The sequence below is a fragment of the Capra hircus genome (assembly GCF_001704415.2).
Source record: "Capra hircus breed San Clemente chromosome X unlocalized genomic scaffold, ASM170441v1, whole genome shotgun sequence".
Classification (NCBI taxonomy): Eukaryota; Metazoa; Chordata; class Mammalia; order Artiodactyla; family Bovidae; genus Capra; species Capra hircus.
The window spans coordinates 36,800,854-36,816,385 of NW_017189517.1; the positions used below are offsets into that span (position 1 = coordinate 36,800,854).

The 15,532-nt window shown below is 38.7% G+C and overlaps 1 protein-coding gene across 1 annotated transcript in view; it reads right to left on the bottom strand.

Annotated features, from left to right (window-relative positions):
• RNF128 (ring finger protein 128, E3 ubiquitin protein ligase) overlaps positions 1–15,532 on the bottom strand; it is a 98,195-nt gene extending 82,663 nt beyond the window's left edge. The window contains exon 1 of the mRNA XM_018044229.1: positions 14,921–15,532. Within this exon, the coding sequence (XP_017899718.1) occupies positions 14,921–15,323 (403 nt within the window). The 5' untranslated portion in view covers positions 15,324–15,532. The remainder of the gene's footprint in view (positions 1–14,920) is intronic.

Below are 15,532 nucleotides of genomic sequence, written 5' to 3' on the forward strand. Positions count from 1 at the left end.
AGAAATACAGTCCAAGTATATAGAATAAAGAAAATAGAGCTCTACTTTCATTATGAAGTTATTTTGCAGAGAGAGAAAAACTTTACTAAATCAGACTTGCTTGAAGTTGGCAAGTGCTATAATTGGAATTATAGAATAATATTTCATTATTTTGGAGAAGGGCTAGGGCTCATTCTGTGATGAAGGGAAATTTATGATGTAGATAAGTTCTGCACTGAGAATAGTTACCTTGTACAAGAAAACCAATTTTTCTAGTGCCTTAGGAAGCATTCATTTACATAAAAGCAATTAGACTATTAATTAAAATCATTTTCACTGTTCTCTGAACAGATTTCTATATTTCATTAGCTTTGATTACATTACTGTTATATGCCGGAAAAAAATATTCTTTCAAATGCCCTTCCAGAGTTCAGTGATTTCCTGTCACACAAGCCTTCCTATTAAAATTTTAACAACATATGAAATGCAGCTTTATTATTTTCAAGTAATACAATAACACAAATGAATTGGTACTAAAATCATGTCAAAGAGAAGCACTACTGGGGATCGTTTAATGAACAGGCAAAGATTGTTTGCAGGAAAATAGTTGCTTTTATGTACCGCATAAAAACAGTTTTCTATTCTTTGAAGCAGTTAATCATCTCCCCACCCTTCTAAGTGCCAACCCCACACTTTTAACTTAAACAGTGGTAAGAATTAATGAGGTTTTTCTTACATGCTACCCAAATTCACATAGTATGTACAGATCACTACATCTACAATAGTTTATATAAAGAAGTGAAAGAGTCATTTTAATTCCATGATATTGTGCAGTAAAATAAGACCTGAACTGGAATTTGGATCCTCCACCCCATGACCCTGTGTGGGTGTAAGCCCTCTGTGTAGGTGTGTGAATCACTGGGTAATCTAGGCAGTTCCTATTGCCAGGGCTTTATATAGAAGCAGCCTAACAAAAGTCATGTCCTGACTGCCAGCTGAAGGTGAGACACCAAATAGCTTCAGGGAGAGACGATGGAGATAAAAAGAACATGTTAATAGCCAGCAAGGCTATTACTAAGTTGAGGAACCCCAATACTTCTGGTATTACTATAGATAGAGTTGTGAAGTAGGTAATATTTGTTTGGGAGAGTATACGCTTCTCTTTTTAGCCTCATTCATCAATCATCAGTGAGGGCTTAGTGTTAGTCTGTTACTGTGCTAAGTGCTATGTATATTGACATGAAAGAAACAAGGTCCCTGGATCTCCAACTGTCTAGTACTGCATCTAGGTCACAGCTCATCCCATCTGCCATTTTGCACTCAAGTCACTATCAGTGAATTAATCCTTGCTATGGTATCCAAATAGGAAAAGGAGTACGTCAAGGCTATATATTGTCACCCTGCTTATTTAACTTATATCAGAGTACTTCATGAGAAATGCTGTGCTGGAGGAAGCATAAGCTGGAACCAAGATTGTGGGGAGAAATATCAATAACCTCAGATATGCAGATGACACCACCCTGATGGCAGAAAGTGAAGAAGAACGAAAGAGCCTCTTGATGAAAGTGGAAGAGGAGAGTGAAAAAGTTGGCTTAAAGCTCAACAATCAGAAAACGAAGATCATGGCATCTGGTCCCATCACTTCATGGGAAATAAATGGGGAAACAGTGGAAACAGTGTCGGACTTTATTTTTCTGGGCTCCAAAATCACTGCGGATGATGATTGCAGCCATGAAATTAAAAGACGCTTACTCCTTGGAAGGAAATTTATGACCAACCTAGAGAGCATATCAAAAACCAGAGACATTACTTTGTCAACAAAAGTCCGTCTAGTCAAGGCTATGGTTTTTCCAATGGTCATGTATGGATGTAAGAGTTGGACTATAAAGAAAGCTGAGTGCTGAAGAATTGATGCTTTTGAACTGTGGTGTTGGAGAAGACTCTTGAGAGTCCCTTGGACTGCAAGGAGATCCAACCAGTCTATCCTAAAGGAGATCAGTCCTGGGTGTTCATTGGAAGGACTGATGTTGAAGCTCAAACTTCAATACTTTGGCCACCTGATGCGAAGAGCTGACTCATTAGAAAAGACCCTGATGCTGAGAAAGATTGAGGGCAGGAGGAGAAGGGGACAACAGAGGATAAGATGGTTGGATGGCATCACCGACTCGATGGACATGGGCTTGGGTGGACTCTGGGAGTTGTGATGGACAGGGAGGCCTGGCATGCTGCGGTTCATGGGGTTGCAAAGAGTCGGACATGACTGAGTGACTGAACTGAACTGAACTGATGGTATCTGTTGGGCTTCCCTAGTGGCTCAGTGATAAAGAGTCTGCCTGCCAGTGTAGGAGACATGGGTTCAATCCCTGGGTTGGGAAGGTCCCGTGGAGAAAGGAATGGCAACCTACTCCAGTGTTCTTGCCTTGAAAATCTGAAGGACAGAGGAGCCTGGTGGGGCTACAGCCCATGGGGTCACAAGAGTCGGACATGGCTTAGTGACCAAACCACCACAGCAAAGGAGAGATCAGGGTAAGTTGTTAGTCAAGAAAGTCTTCATTGGGACATAAATTTTGGCCAAGAGTTTAAAGTGAGAAAGAATTGCATAGGAAAAGAGAGGGAATAAATCAAGAAGTGGAATTACTTCATCATCATCATCCTACTATTACAATTTTTTGAGTGTCTATGATAGAATAGGCACCATGCTAAGTGCTTTCTTTACAGGTGTTATCTCATTTGATCCTTACAACCATGCTATAAGGTAGTACTGCAGTATACCCACTTTACAAATGAGATAACTAAGATGAGAAGACTGGAATTCAGAGAAGTTAAATAACCTGTTCAAGATCACACAGCTAGAAAACAAACAGTAGATCTTATATTCAAATCCAGATCTGTCTCCCTACCAAGCCCATGCCCTAAATCACTATGACATGCCACTGCTTCTCACAGAGCCCTTGTTACATTTTTGAAGGCTGAGAGCAAGCGAGCTATGAAATGTAAAATTTGGGAAGATAGGACTGATAGTTGGTCCTTGCACGTATTTGTTAAATGAATAAGTAAATCCTTGCTTTTTAGATGAAAAAAAAAAAAAAGACCCCACATTTTATGCCTCTTTCTATTCCCATGTTAGACAACCCAATTGTCAACCAGAACTTGCTTTCCCTAGGAGCTCACATCTTAGTAAGCTCAGTAAGCTTAGTAAGCTCACTGCAGAGGTATCCCTAGGCCCAGGTTATGAATGTGTAAACAAGGACGAGTGGCACCCAAGGGTTTTATGCCCTAGTGTTTAACCTCACCTCTTGTATCCCAGGAGTGATGGGGGAGGTGTCATGTATAATATGCATCAGGTTAGGGCCCTAGCATTTCTCTTTAGGCGTTCTTTAAGCTTCCTTCTCTTGTTCAGACAAAGAGCTGCAGTTTTCTGAGGAGAAAGGATGTGTTCTTTGTGAAATGATCAGAGAACCCATACATCTTCCTTCAGCCAAAATGCAACTAACCCCTCTCTCCATCTGAGTTCTGTTCCAAGAATTCTCCACAAAGCCCTCTGGTAAATACAGCCTTTCTGCATATCCTGGCTTTTTAACAAGACTAATTTTCTAAGAACATTTGCCTGTATGGTTGAAATAGTAATGCATTTCTAAGAATTAACCACTGTGGCCTCCAATTGCAACTGATCTTTACCATACACAAGTTACTGAGCATTTAGATGTGGTTATATCCTGTAAGAGGCTAATAAAAATAATCAGTGGGAAAATTAATTTGACAAATGGTTATTTGGTCCATGAAAGTATTTTTTTAGAGCTAAAATAATGTCAGACATCCTATTTGACTGATTCTCCACTCCTTCTACTCAGCCTCCATCACTGAATTGACTGCTCTGAGGAAAAAAACTCAATTTATATTTCCATTTAAAAGCTAAAAATACATACAAGTAAATGTAGGTTGGATTTAATTCAATTCTGGAATGCAGGGCAACCAGGAATTTAATCATTGCAGTTTTGACATCCTAAGGCCTTGACTAGGTTTCTACCAGTTTTTACTAAAAGCATTAGTCATAAAAAAAACAAATCATTTCCCAGAACATTTAATTTATTAAATGGACCCAAGTAATTTTTGTCATGAGCTCACTCTTTATAAAGATTTCATACTTTTATGAAACATCCTCTAGATATCTATGTAACACTGGACGCAAGTCCCAACTTACACCTGGTTTAAGACTTTAAAGAAGTTCCATTTGGAAACATAAGGCGGTTACTTTTGGGTCATTCAGCATCTATTACCTTCAGTGTACTCTCCCTCCCTGCCCAAACATTAACATTCCCCTCTTTCACTCTTATAATCTATAGCCACAGCTCTAGGACCCTACTGATCTCAATTCTTTTATATTTTCATCTTTACTGTATTCAGCTCTGCCCTTCTCAACTTTTTCAAGAGTTCCTGCTCTCTTGTGAATAATTCTCTTAAGTTTTATATACACTGCCAGCCTTTTACACTGGTAAACCAAGTCCTCTATTTGTCTGAGACATCTTTACCTTCACACTAATGCTTCCTGGTCTCACATTCATATCATCCTTAGTTATTGTCCCAAATGGAAGCTAATTTGTTTAATCTTCATTCTGTGCTCCCCTCTATGTTCTGTTCATTACTTTCTTCTTCCACTCTTCTTTGCCCCAAAGTTTCCATTGAGTCTTCCAGGTCTCTGGTTCCATGACACATGCTTAACTGGTAAAATTCCCTCATTTCCTCTTCACTGAGGGTTATACTAAAACTTATGATATTTTCTTATGGTCCCTGACCCATCTTACCCCAGAGGACACCACTTTTCCTTCAGTTACTTTTAATAAAGACAGTTCATCCTTCTGTATCCCACATATTTCAGAGATATAGAGGGTCTCCTCACTCCCACATGGTTGTTTCTAGACCACTTTCCCCCCACCATCATGAGTAAAACCCATTTCTTAGAAACTCATGGCAGTCAAGAGACTTATGGCACTTGGTTTTATCACCTCCAAGTCTTTCTCTCCCTATTTGTTTATGGACCAACTTCCTAGTCATTCCCCCACGAACATGAAGACTTTGGCATTTGAATCACAGTCATTCTCTCCACCCTAAGTTCTTCCATCATCCAACAGTCTGGCCTCCTTGTGATTCAACCTCAGGGACATTTGTCTCTATTCCACTGTAGTCACTCCACTGTCGTGACTAGACTCTGGACATGATTATCATCCTGATCTGCTCAACTTGTGAAATCTTCACAGAAATAGTTCACTTCCTAATTGCCTCCTCAGGTAGCGCTTCCTTATATATTCCCACTCCTGATCTTTGAGTTCTTTGCTATCATCTTCTATAACTTTAACATGCACCCACATTGATGACCTTTCCAACACTATGACCTCATAATTTCTTAACCTCTTCAGCTCCAACAATCTCAACACTTCTCTGAATAGTGCTTTTTATATTCTGCCTTTTACTAGTTGTGTAGATATCGGTTTTCCCTACTACGTTTTCCTCTTGATGGCAATGATCGTGTTTTGGTACTATTTTGTATGTCACCTTGTGTTGTGTATGCTCACCAGAAGGGTATTATTGTGTACTGTTTAAAAGCACAGGTTCTGACGTTAGGATTGCAAACCTTAGTTTTGTAATCTACTAGTTGTTATGACTATGAGGGGAAAGTTAACCAACCTTTCTGTGTCTCAGTTTCCATAGATATGAAATATGAATACTGACACTTTGTACCTTATGGATTTTTGAAATGATTAATTACACTATGTGCAGCACAGAGCTAATAGAATATTTACTGTTAACAACTGCCCTCATAAAGGGCAAGGAAAACCAGTTTTTAATAGGACTTAGGTACAATACTGAATGAAAAGAGCCCCAGATCTTAGGGATAATGATATGGAGACAATCATTTTTTAAAAATTAAGAGCAAGTGAATTATTGAGCACATTTTCATTTCCCTCTATTTGTACTTTCCACTAAGGAGATGCCAATGTACTTACTGATCACTGCCAGAGACCAATTTATTTAACCGTATAGTATCACTATGTATCACTGCATGTAAAGTCATTAGAAAATCACATAATAACATATATTATTAAAATTTAGATACAAATATGAGATATGTATAAAAATCTAAAATGTTAGGTAGAGTACATTGCTCCTTGTATGATGTGATAAGGGATGCTCTGAAATATGATTTCCTCCAATTTCCTGTTCCACAGTTCTGTCAAAGGTCCTGATATTATCATCAGAAATCAGGTTTGTTTGTTTAAATCATGTTTCTAGAGATAACTAGTAAAGTTCTCCCTGGGATACTTTATTAAAGTAGCTCTGGCATATCTAATAATTACCTAAATGAGTAGGACATAAGACTTGTGAGTTTAGATGGAAATGGATATAATTTCTTTTTTTTTTTTTGGATATAATTTCTTTACATAGAGTCCTTGCTGTCTAGGGAAGGTAAGCTTGAGTGATGGAAGAGAACTAGCTAGGGTAAGAGGACTTAGGAACCAAGGATTGCTGAAAATGAAGAGCTTACTTAAGAGGAACTGTTCTATTGTATGCAATGCTATTCAGGCATTTCTCCATCTAGTTTAGGAGAAAGAGGACAGGAGTTAAGCAGAGAATATATTAATAAACAAAAAGCACATATTTAGACTTACGAAATATTCCTTGACTAAAAAATATATTCCTAGATTTTAAAATGGAGAAAGGGGAGATAAAATGTCCTTTAAATAGCTCATAGTGAATTTACTCATTTTGTTTTTTTTCTGGAAACCAGCATTCAGAGGTACTGTATCTTTAACTCACTTACAAAAACATAAACTTATGCAGTTGTCTATGTTTGTGTCTATATGGTGGGAGGTGGGGGCGGGGAGAGAAAAAGAGACAGACACTTGGGAATTTATGTGAGAATATGAGAGAGAGGTACTAAAATCCTCTTATTGTAAGCCAGGTTATAGTAAGGCTTATGATATTTTCAGAGTTTTGTGAATTCCAAGCATAACCATGGTATTTTCCAGGCCTAACATATTATATACTTGCTGGTACATCTCATGATCATGCTAGTTTTATTTAACTTGTGGTACAATGTGACTGGGCTTCCCAGGTGGCACTTGTGGTAAAGAACCCACCTGCCACTGCAAGAGTTGCAAGAGATGGAGGTTCAGTCCCTGGGTCAGGAAGATCCTCTGGAGGAGGGCATGGCAACCCACTCCAGTATTCTTGCCTGGAGAATCCCATGGACAGAGGAGCCTGGTGGGCTATGGTCCGTAGGGTCGCAGAGTCAGACACAACTGAAGTGACTTAGCACGCATGCACAATGTAACTGTCAAATATTTTGGTTATAAACTTGTCTTAAGATTTTTCTGTTTTACATCTGTTTCTATATTTATTATTCTTTACTATTTTCTGTGGCACTTCATCTTGTTTTAATAGACACTTTTTCTAATTTGTCAAGATATTTTTAAATTTCACTTGTATCTTACAATTTGACACTCAACTTGAAGTCATATGTATAAGCAACAAAAATATTTTCAACCCTTTTATCAAGGGCACCTGGGAATTCCCTGGCAGTCCAGTGGTTAGGGCTTGGCACTTTCACTGCTGAAGGCGCTGGTGGGATTCCTGGTTGGGGAACTAAGACCCCTCAACCTGTGTGGTGCAGTCAATAAAAAGGCACCAATACAATGATATGATATCTTAAAAAAAAAAAGGAAGAAAAACAAAACTGTCCCTTTTACCTATTGTTCCCGTAAATATATGCCTATACATATGTATTTATATTATAGCTTGCCAGTAAGGATAACAAGATTCAAAAGCCTTACTAAAGTCTTGAAACTTGATAAAGAGTGTCTCCCAGAAACTTCTCGCAAACAACACACTTACTGGTGAAACAGTGGGAGCATTTTTGTAGTAAAGTCAGGAACAAGTCAAAGAGGTACATTTTATCACTACTGGAACCCTAAAGAGTAGTGTAAGACCACTGGAAAGAATGAAGAGGTACAATTAGTATAAAAGACAAAACTTTGTAGAGAAAATGGTCATTTATCCTGAAAATTCAAGAACAAATTATTAAAATAAAATAGGAGTTTGCCAAAATGGTCAGATGTAAGAGCAACATCAATAGTGATGCAAGGTCAATGTCATTAGCTTCCTTAGGTATCAGCATTAATTATGTTCATTGGAGTATTGTCTATTAAAAAAACAAAGTTGAAAACAACCTAATTGTTCATTAGTAGAGGAGTGGTTGAATAAGTTATGAGTGTGCTTGCACTATGAAATATTATGTAGCAGTTAAAAATCGACACAACCTAAATATGAATTTATTAACATGGAGATAACTCCAGTTCCTACTGTTAAGTGACAAAAGCAAGTTGCAGAATAACTTCATTAATGTGAAAAATAAAAGACAGTTGATTTTGGATTTTCTATTGGTATATATATATACAATAATTAATACAAAAAGCCTGAAAGGTTACCTACTGAATGAAGCAATGGTTATCTTTGGGAGAGGCCTGAGACTGGGGGCAATGGTCAAGGGGAACTTTATATTTTGTGTTTTGTTTTTTTAAAAGAGAAAGTATTACCTGCATAGGGAAAAATAAAAACAACTTTAGAGTGAAATAGTTTGCTGAATTCACCTAAACTTCATTTGAACCTGTCCATCTTTTCATATATAAAAGGAAGTTGCTTTTTAGTTTCTTAACCTTTCATTCATTTAACAACTAGTGAAGACTCTGCACTATGCTCTGTACAATGAGTGACATGTTCTCTGCCATCCTGGAACTTACAATCAAGTGGGAGAGACACATAATAAGCAAATCAGACAGTCATTACACTTTATAAGAGATTTCAACAGAAATGAGCACCCGGTTTTGATTGTAATTAATGTGGTCAGGGGAGATCTCTGTGAAGAAGAGACATTTAAACTGGGATTCAGAGTAATATGTATTGTAGTGATGATGGTGATGAGGAGAAAAACAAGCCCAAAGGGCCTCACAGAAAAAGCTTTGTGAGTTGGTGAAAATATTTGAGGGTCAGTGGTTAGGCTTTAGGCAGGGTGGGTGGCAGTGTTAAGTTGGGAAGGCAGGCAGAGGCCAGATCATACAAGTCCTTCCAGGCATGGTAAAGTTTAGATTTTATTTGAAGAATAACCAACGGGGGTTGGTTTGGAGAAGAGTAGCAATGTGATCTGACCTCTATTTTTAGAAGATCGTTTTAGCTGCCATGTCGAGAAACTAGTGACACAGTTATATTTTTGGAGGCAGCATTATATGAAAACATGAAACAGAAATGACCTCAGTAGAGGGGACAGCAAGTGCAAAAGCTAGCTCTTTTGGTTTAGAAACAAGAAAGACAAGAGTGGCGGAGGCATAGTAATGTGGGGGAGAGGGGTGTGGAATCAGGTCTCATCACCCAGGGTCTTGTAGAACCTGCATGAAGCCTGAGTTTTATTCTGATTTGGACTGAATTCCATTTTCCACAGGATCACTCTGACTGCTAGGTGGAAGACAAGACTCTGTAGGGGGGCGAGAGTAGGAGGGAGAGCTGCTGGGAGGTTATTGCCATGGTCCAGGACCCCAGTGGCTCAGCTGGTAAAGAGGCCACCTGCCAAGGCAGGAGACGTAAGTGACATGGGTTCGATCCCTGAGTCTGGAAGATCCCGTGGAGGAAGGCATGGCAACCCACTCCAGTATTCTTGCCTGGAGAATCCCATGGACAGAGGAACCTGGCAGTCTATGGTCTATAGGGGCACAAAGAGTTGGATGCGACTGAAGCAACCTAGCACGCATGCAGGTGAGGCATCATATTGGCCTGGGCTTGGGTTGAAGCAGCAGAGGTGGGAAAAGGGATGGATTTCAGCAAGGCTTGGAGATTGAATCAACAGGACTTGATGCTTAATGAGATGTGGGAGTGTAAAGAAGAGGATTCTTTCAAGTACTTTCAGGCTCAAGGCAGGGAATGGTTTATTGGGACTGAGGGCCTGAAAGGGCCCTGTGTGGCTGAAGCTCAGTGTAGGGGGTGGTGTGCGGGGAGGTGAGAGGAGATGAGGTCAGAGTGGTGGGCACGAGCCAGGTGATTCATGGCCAGGTGAGGACATGGAAAGGTGTCTGAATGTACTCTAAGCACCATGGGAAGCTACTGAAGGGTTTTCAACAAGGTGTGGTTTGGTTTTTTCTCAAAAGCCACTTTGGCTTCAGAGTGGGTAGTGGGCTTAGATGGGAACAAGAGAGGCAGGGAGATGAGTTAGAAAGTTACTGCAGAGGTCTGAGGATGAAGTCTTGGAGATGGTGCCAGGCAGATTTGAGATTCATTTGAAGTGGAACTGATTAGTTTTCTTGAATTAAACACACATCCATATATATATCTATATATCTATATCTATATATATATATATATATGAGTTTATATATAGAAGTGAAAGTCAGTCGCACAGTCATGTCTGACACTTTGCAATCCCATGGACTGTAGCCTGCCCATGTCCACTGTCCATGGAATTTTCCAGGCAAGAGTACTGGAGTGGGTTGCCATTTCCTTCTCCAGGGGATCTTCCTGACTCGGGGATCAAACCCTGGTCTCCTGCATTGCAGGCAGATTCTTTACCAACAGAGCCATTAGGGAAGTCCATATATATGTGTGTGGGTGTATATGTGTGTGTGTGTGTGTGTGTGTGTGTGTGTGTGTGTGTGTGTGTATCAGAGTCTAAGCCTTATTAAGTTTTTGTCATTTTCTCATTTCATTTATATGAAGTGAAGTCAAGTGAAGTCACTCAGTCATGTCCGACTCTTTGCGACCCCATGGACTGTAGCCTAGCAGGCTCCTCTGTCCATGGGATTTTCCAGGCAATAGTCCTGGAGTGGATTGCCATTTCCTTCTCCAGGGGATCTTCCCAACCCAGGGACTGAACCCGGGTCTCCCGCATTGTAGACAGACGCTTTACTGTCTGAGCCATCAGGGACCCCCTCATTTCTAGGAAAACATTTTTCTAAAACATGTGAGTTTGCTGTTCTGATGAAACTCTTCCTTCCATGCACATAACTGCTTGGGAATTGGTGAGTTTGGGGGATTCTGAAAGACTATAAACATCACCCTGTAATCCATTTCATTGAACATAGTCAAATAGATAAAGAACCATTCTATCCCTCTCAAATTACTGACTTTGCTGAAATAAACTACAATACATTCAAATCTAATTGCTTCTTAGGGCAATTAACCTATTAATAGCATGTTTAACTTTCAAAAAAAACCTGTTCGGTCAGAAAGCCAATACTTAACGTATTCACTCAGAATTAATTAATTCATTCTGCATTAATAACTGAGGAGTCCTGCCTTTTCTTACACATCTGGGACAACTGGATAGATAGCTGTCTCCAAACTATTTGGAAAGGGTTGTTAAGAAGTTACATAATTATTTAAGGATACCATAAACATATCTTTCTATTTCCAGTTGCATCAAAATGCAAATCCAAATACACTGCAAACTGGGAAACTTAGAATTAAAGCTTTACTGGGCTATACACCATTCTTCCTCAGTGAGAGCACGTCTCAGACTGAAGTCGTCCCCATCAGAAAAAGGATTCTGCTAGTAGGGGGGCTATGAATGAATTGGGCCCAGGAGTAAAGACATTCTGTATCCATATCATGAAACCCTGAGAGGTAAGGGGTGCAGAAACATCTCTTGGGCTTCTTGGGGACTTTGAAGGCAGGGTATAGGGGGGTGGGGAAGCACTGATACATAAAATGGGGGGAGAAAATGTATTTGCACAGCAGTATAGACATAGACATAGTGTGTTGTTGATGAGAAAGAGACAAACAGCCCCTGATATCTGGGACCTGGCTTGGTACTAACAATCAGGACGTGGTGTTTTCTTATTGAGCATAAATAATTTCACAGAGCACCAATAGTAGAGAAGTTCATTCTGTACCCATGATGAATCAAGACAAAGACAAGACCATTCTGTAATTATGTCTGAATCCAGTCAAAATATGAACAGCATCCAAGGCACAAAAATGACCAAACATCTCCCATCCTGACAAACATGAGTGACAATTACTTCTTTACCAATTATCTGCCAGTTCAGATTAGTCTTCCCTACTTACAAATAAGATTTATTTAGAAATCCAATCACAGAATTACGCCCTACTTTCTGACAGCATCCAAATCCAGAACAGTGCCAGCTAGAGTGACATACTCAGCTTGGTTTTCCCAAGAATTTCCTGGCTTTAGCACTGCAAGACCCACAATCCAGGAAATTCCTGTCTCAGGCAAACTGGGATGTCTGGTCAAAGGCCTGTTTCCATAAATCCTCCCCTGAGTCATCTGAAGCAAGCCCAAATCTTAGAAATCCTTTCTAAAGCCCCACTGTTTTTGATGGTATGCATTCCTCTTTTGCTGCAGTAAGTAATAAATCCAACTTTTAAAACTACAGGTCTGTTCCTAGCAGCCTTTGGTTGGAGGGTGTTGACATCAATAAGACATAAAGAGGCACAGCATTATGGAAAGGCTAGGGAGGCCTAGCATGGAAAATGAGACTGAAGGAATGAAGAGGTAGTGGGAACCAAGGAAGTGAAAGGGTGCTACAGCCCTGAGGCAGGTAGAGTGTGGTTTTCCAAAAAGGTGGTTTTCAGGGCTGATAAAAGATAAGGTGATGGAAGGTAAAGCCTAGAGCTTTTGTAGAAGGAGCAGGAGTTGTTCCCCCATGCTCTGTGACTGAAAACACACACACACACACACACACACTAATGAAAGATAGCGAAAACAAACACAATTTTGGCTTATGTTATATAATAATGACTCAGTTTTTAATGGTCTAGGGGCTGATCATTGACTTTTCATAGCCACACAATTCCTAATGTTTGTTGTTTGTCAACTGCATTACATAATAGTTCGTATCTAAGAGAAATTTCTAGGAAGGAAGAACTCCAATGACACACTGGCTGACAAGTCTTATAACTGCAAAACACTAAACTTACAATTTTAATTTTGGGGGATTGGGATCATTCAGTGTTAAAGATCACCATTCATTAGTTAAAATAAAGACCCTAAAACAGTGCCTGACATATATTAAATGGCAATAAATATTAACTATTACAATTACTGTGATAATGTATCTTTTCCCATGTGCTTATTTTAAAACAGGAGCAATGCTGTAGTTTTTATAAATGTTTTTGTATTATATATTCAATGATAAAGATGATAAATATAATTGCTTTGTTTCTTAAACTGTACTCAGAGACATATACTCAAATGACTGTGCATGCCTTTTGGAGAGATTTACTGTTTTGGCAATCTTTTAAATTCAAGTTAAAAATTTTTGCTAAATAAACCAGGGGAGTAAACAGCAGAATGTGACTGTCCATGTAAAAGGAAACCTTGAATACTTAAGAGTTTCTAATTTGAAACAGAGCACATAGGTTCCTTAGAAGAGGTTTAACTCCTAATTTTCAACAGAAAGCTGCCTCATTTTATTTTTATAAGAATAAAACTCATCTGTAAAAATATAGGAACACAGGGAATGCTTATGGAGTACTCTTAACTTCAGAAGAAAAAACAATGTGAATACTTGGGTTCTGGTGATGTTCAGCATCTGTTATAAAAGGTAGCAAGTAGAGTTTTGTACATTTACAACAATTTTGTACTGCTAAAGACCATGTTACCTAGTTTTTCAATAACCAGAGAAATAAGCAGCTTGGTTTTCAAACATTAGTACCAAATTGCCATATTGTATGTACACAACCTGGATGTTTCAATCATTCTACTACTCAACACAAATTTGATTTTTTTCTTACAATTTTGAAATCTGGTTGATTTAATTTACATTAATTTTCTCAAACACAAAATTTGGTGGTGAGAATACTAATTATCCTGATATTGCGTTTAACCAGATCTCACTCTGTTTGAAATTATTTTTTTCCTTTGGCCAAGGCTTCCCTGGTGGCTCAGATGGTAAAGCGTCTGCCTATAATGAGAGAGACCTGGGTTCAATCCCTGGGTCGGGAAGACCCCCTGGAGAAGGAAATGGCAACCCACTCCAGTATTCTTGCCTGGAAAATCCCATGGACGGAGGAGCCTGGCAGGCTACAGTCCATGGGGTTGCAAAGAGTCAGACACAACTGAGCGACTGAACTGAACTGGGGTCAAGAATACGTATATCCACCTAAAGTATAGAAGACTTGTTTCAGAAGTCTACTTCTTCATTGGTTTAAAACCATTTATTTCGAAACCGGCATTTTTTACAAAATAAAATAAAAGCAGTAGTTCTAAGAGGTGAATTCCTTTACAAAGTTAATATATTAGATAATTATATTTACTTAAGTCATAAGTAAACATTTTTAAGGGAAATCTTTACTTTTGGTGTGAATTGCAGAGATATCCAATTTCAGCCATACCATTTTAAATGTATAATGTTTCTTACAGAGTAGTTTTATATGTATTCGTCCCACAAATATTAAAATCTCACATGCATACAGCAGATAGTTGAATTCTCATTTCTGTAAACATTTTGAACACTTAAAACATGCTACTGTTTGATCATAATAATGAATCAGTTTTGCAGTTACTGCATACTTGAATACATACAACCCTGAATCAAAATGAAAAGTACAAATTAAGAATGAAATTAAAACATTTATATTTTCTTTAATGTTTACAGGTAAAGGCACATTTATTAAAAAGCAATTGTATAATATGCACTGAGAAACCTAATAGAGCTAAGAATATCATGAAGGAAAACAGGAACCACTTCCTGAATTGCTTTTGTTCTTGAAACAAATTATTCCAAATATTAATAGTATAGTAACTCAGAGTAGTGCTGGGCAAAAAATTAAAAATACACTTGTTTAACAGTCTCATTGCCAGATCCTAGAACCATTGTAGATAGAAATACTATTTTAAGATAAACAAAGACATTAATCCTCCTTGGGAATTGGTTCTTACCGAAATTTGCCATCTGTATCGTCTGGTTGCCAGTCTCTGGAAGATTGTAAATCACAACAGCATCAGCATTTCTTCTGCCCGCTGTTTGAATTTTTTCTGAAAATGTACAATTACCTCTTTCTATCAGCGCAATCCAGGGATTCTTAGTATAGGTAAACTCAGTGTTGTAGTCACAAGCTTGGTAGTTATTGTTCTTAGGGATGCCTACCACCCCCATAGCATCAGCCACTGGCGAGGCTAAGCCATAAACACCACATTCGCATGTCTCTACTGAAGTGTAGTTGCTGGTTTCATTGTAGTAAGTCACAGTCACATAGGCATTAATTGAAAAAGGTGCTGTGATTTTAAATAAAAAGGTAAAAATTACCAGCAGCTGAAAACTGGTCTTAGTCTCCTGGTTCATTGTTCATTCATTTGAGCATAAAATTTAAGATGTCTGCTGATTTTTCCAACTATCAGTCACCATTTGTCCATCCAGGTCCCTGCTAAGCAGAAGTTTGAAATTTCAGTTGCAAGTAGGTAACTGATCTCACCTCTAGCAATGTAAGCTCTGAATACATCAGCTCTATTTCACTTTACTTAGCTATATTCCCCTTTGCCTGTCCCTCCTCC